This window comes from Telmatherina bonti, assembly GCF_933228915.1.
Source record: "Telmatherina bonti genome assembly, chromosome: 21".
Classification (NCBI taxonomy): Eukaryota; Metazoa; Chordata; class Actinopteri; order Atheriniformes; family Telmatherinidae; genus Telmatherina; species Telmatherina bonti.
In genome coordinates this window covers 14,116,516-14,120,354 of record NC_136630.1, presented here as the reverse complement: position 1 = coordinate 14,120,354, position 3,839 = coordinate 14,116,516, and the positions used below count along the sequence as shown (strand labels likewise).

At 32.1% G+C, this 3,839-nt stretch overlaps 1 protein-coding gene across 1 annotated transcript in view; it reads left to right on the top strand.

The window, feature by feature from the left end:
* Positions 1-1,010: 1,010 nt before the first annotated feature.
* Positions 1,011-3,839, top strand: part of LOC306771889 (adenosine kinase-like) — a 119,765-nt gene continuing 116,936 nt past the window's right edge. Inside the window, exon 1 of the mRNA XM_079261211.1 lies at positions 1,011-1,118. Coding sequence (XP_079117337.1) covers positions 1,069-1,118 — 50 coding nt within the window. The 5' untranslated portion in view covers positions 1,011-1,068. The remainder of the gene's footprint in view (positions 1,119-3,839) is intronic.

Here is a 3,839-nt window from a genome sequence, read left to right as displayed (position 1 = left end):
ATAGCACTTGGAAGTGTTTCTTTTATATTTTTAGATAAACCAGCACTTACATTGAAGTTTTTTTCTCTTTTTAAAATCAATTAAACTTTACCAATGACTGGTGTTTATGGTGGACATCATAGAAGAAGAAAACAACTTTTCTACCTATCCTCATGTTTGTCTTGTTAGCCTCTGAGATCAAAATGTAATCTAATTTATTTAGCCATCTGTTCTTCATTGTCTTGGCACACACCAGTGCCCAATGTGCCTAGTCAAGTATTGGCTGTAAAAGAACAACCTTTGTATGATTATTGCGTAAGCTAACAGACTGGAAGTAAGGTCATAAGGCAGGTATTAGTACATAATGTATAGTAGGGCTCTGACAAAGGAAAATTGTTTGAAGTAACTATTTTATCCCTGTCAGTTTATGTTAATGACTACAGTATCAATTATACTAGCTATTCAATCATTTAGATATATATATATATATATATATATATATATATATATATATATATATATATATATATATACACATATACATATACATATACATACACACACACACACACACACACACACAACTATTTCAACATAAGCTGATAACCACACCAAACACGGTTTTAATGGTCTTTGAGTACCTCGGTGACGCATTGTCAACTGGGAGTCACTGGTACCACTAAGGAACCTATACGCCTAGTAGATTTAGTTTCTATATGTTCGCATGTCTATATAGATATATAATGCAGCATGTCTCATCGGTTTGCAATGGCCTGCCTGTGAAGTGGAACTTCTTGTAACTAAGGCAAAGGGGGGGGGAAATCCGCCATAACGTAAGGCATTTCTCTAATTTATGGAAGCATACTGAACATTGGCTCGGTCAGGTGAAAACAGTAAGCTAACAGGGATCCTTGCCCAAACATATTTAGCTATATTTCTCTTTAGGTTGCAGGCGCTGAACCAATCCCATCATCATCATCATTTGAAGGAAAGGACGCTGCTGCCTCTCGCTTCTCTTCTTCCCTGTCAAGGAACAGAGGCTTTAAAGACTCCACCTTATTTACAGACACGTTACCGAATTTAAGAAAAATGTCTCACGGAGGAACAAAAGCACCGACGGGAAAGATCACGACGTTACGGTAAAGAACCGAATGTGATTTTGTGTGAAGCTGTGTGATAACGCGGAGCTGCGCGCGGCTAGCCGTTGTAGCTAGCTGTTAATTTGAGCTAACCTCCTTGGTGTTGTGTTAACTGTCAGCTGGACGCGCAGTTGCAGGCAGTGATTAGGCGCCAGGGTCTTTGAACGTAACATAACCTCGAATAATATAAATTAGTCTGGTAGTATTTACATGTTTCGTCAGACCTATGCAAATAAGAGCTAGCAAGTCGAGTTGGGTTTATAACATGACATGACTGCAGAAAAAATTGTGACTGCAATGATCTAACCTCTGATTGATTTGGGCTTTTTTATGGAAAAAAAAGTCCCTAAAGGGGGATTTCATGTTACTCATGATGAAAAGCGATTCATATATTCATTTTGAATAGCTCGACTGGTGATAAAGATAAGCATAAAACAAACTTTTCCCCTCCTTTTAAGTTAAACATTAAAGTGGACATTTCTTTAAGTGTAATCATGAATGTATTTGGTCATTTTTACAAAATGGACCAAATGTCTAAAATAGATGGTGCATTAACTTTTAATAGCGGGAATCAATTAAGTTATATATGATATGAAAAGGGAAAGCCAAATATTCAGAAAATGTCTTGCAACGCACATATCAAACTATTGTTTTACCCGTTTCCTTTGGTAGGCGCCCTTACAGTACATAATGTTACCAAATGCAATGTTCTGACCGGCGGTCAGTGTTTTGTTGACATTAGGGAAAAAAGTTGAAGTCAGCTGTGAGGCGTTCAATTGACCAGGGAAATCCAGGAAATTCACGAGGGAGAGAACATATTTTATTACACTAGACTGGGGGCTTTTAAGGTGGATCAGTTGAAGGTGAAATAGTGACTGATGTCTGAACCTGTAATTCTGTATTTACATGTGGATTTATGCTGTGTAGTTAGTGTGATTATATGATGTACAACATTGACGATCAGAAAAAGGGGTAGGATTTAATAAGATTTATATATATATATATATATATATATATATATATATATATATATATATATATATATATATATATATATATATATATACATATATATATATATATATATATATATACATATATATATATACATATATATATATATATATATATATATATACATATATATATATATATATATATACATATATATATATACATATATATATATATATATATATATATATACATATATATATATATATATATATATACATATATATATATATATATATATATATATATATACATATATATATATACATATATATATATATATATATATATATATATATACATATATATATATATATATATATACATATATATATATATATATATATACATATATATATATATATATATATACATATATATATATATATATATATATATATATATATATATATATGTTTGTTTTTGTTTTTTTTTGCGTGTGACCTCTTAATTTTGTTTACTTTGTGTTTTATATTCATGTTGCGTTATCATCTAATTACTGTTCGAGATAAACAATAAACAACATAATATAAATATAATGAAAACTAGTCTCAATTAAGTTCAGAAAGAAAAAAAAGATTAAATAAGTGGATAAGTGCATATACAAAGTAGGGGAAATTAGCATTAATCTTATTTTAGATATTTATTTAAAAACCAAAAGATTGCCTAAAGGTTTTCAGACGCTGCACAGTAGTAGTTAAATTTTTGTTCCACTGATTAATAATTAAATAAGTACAATGTTTCTCAATAAATATATGGGCTTACACGATAATGCAAAAATACACGTGGCCTGCTGTTAGTAGTGTTGATGGTGTAACAGGAGTCTACTTTCTTTCCCTCCTTCTTCTTTTTTTTTTTTTTTTAACCTTCCCATTGGCCCTAAACGCAGCATAGAAATCTTTCCAATAATTGGAACATGTGCAGCCAATGATATGCCTAAGAGCTACTAAGACCCTCCCACTTCCTCCATTAACGTGCCAGGGTTGGCCAAAGTGCTGCCACAGTTCCTGGAGTCAGAAAGCACGGTTGCTTTGACAGTGAGGAGGAAGCTGTTGATCATTAAATGATCTGTGGAATGTTTGACATCATGCCAACAACAAGGTGAGCTCTAATGACGACAAACAAAAGCGTTTCAACAGGGAGCAGTGCTACTTTTTTAATGAATGTTTTGGAACAATCTGCTTACATCACTGTCTTTTAAAAAAAATACTTGGTGGAAGACATTGTTTTGGCATCTTTTATACAAGCTGATATAAGCAAACTTTCAGCTTAAATGGTCAATTTGTGTATATAGTGGGAACCAGGCGTGCTAAGTTAGTGTAGTTTGTTATATGTGAGTTGGTTGCAACTGTTAAAACCAGTCTAGAGGAGTAGAGTTTGACCATTATTGCAGAATTTCTAGATGAAAGGTTAGTATGAACAGAACAGTATAATTTTCTGTCTTTGAAAAGCACTTTTAGTGAAATATTTTATCATTGTAAACCTTTTGACACATGAACAACAAATGCATGTATTTTTGTCTATCTTTTTAATGTGCCAAACTGCCTGCTTTACATTTAAATAATAATTATGCATGTTTATGTTTTTGCAGTTTTATTTTCTTGTGTGTTGTTGACATAATACCCAGGATGTCTGGTAACAGAGATGCCAATGAAATATGGTTTTTATTCCTGCTCAAGTTTCATCAACTGAAGTCAACTAATTACA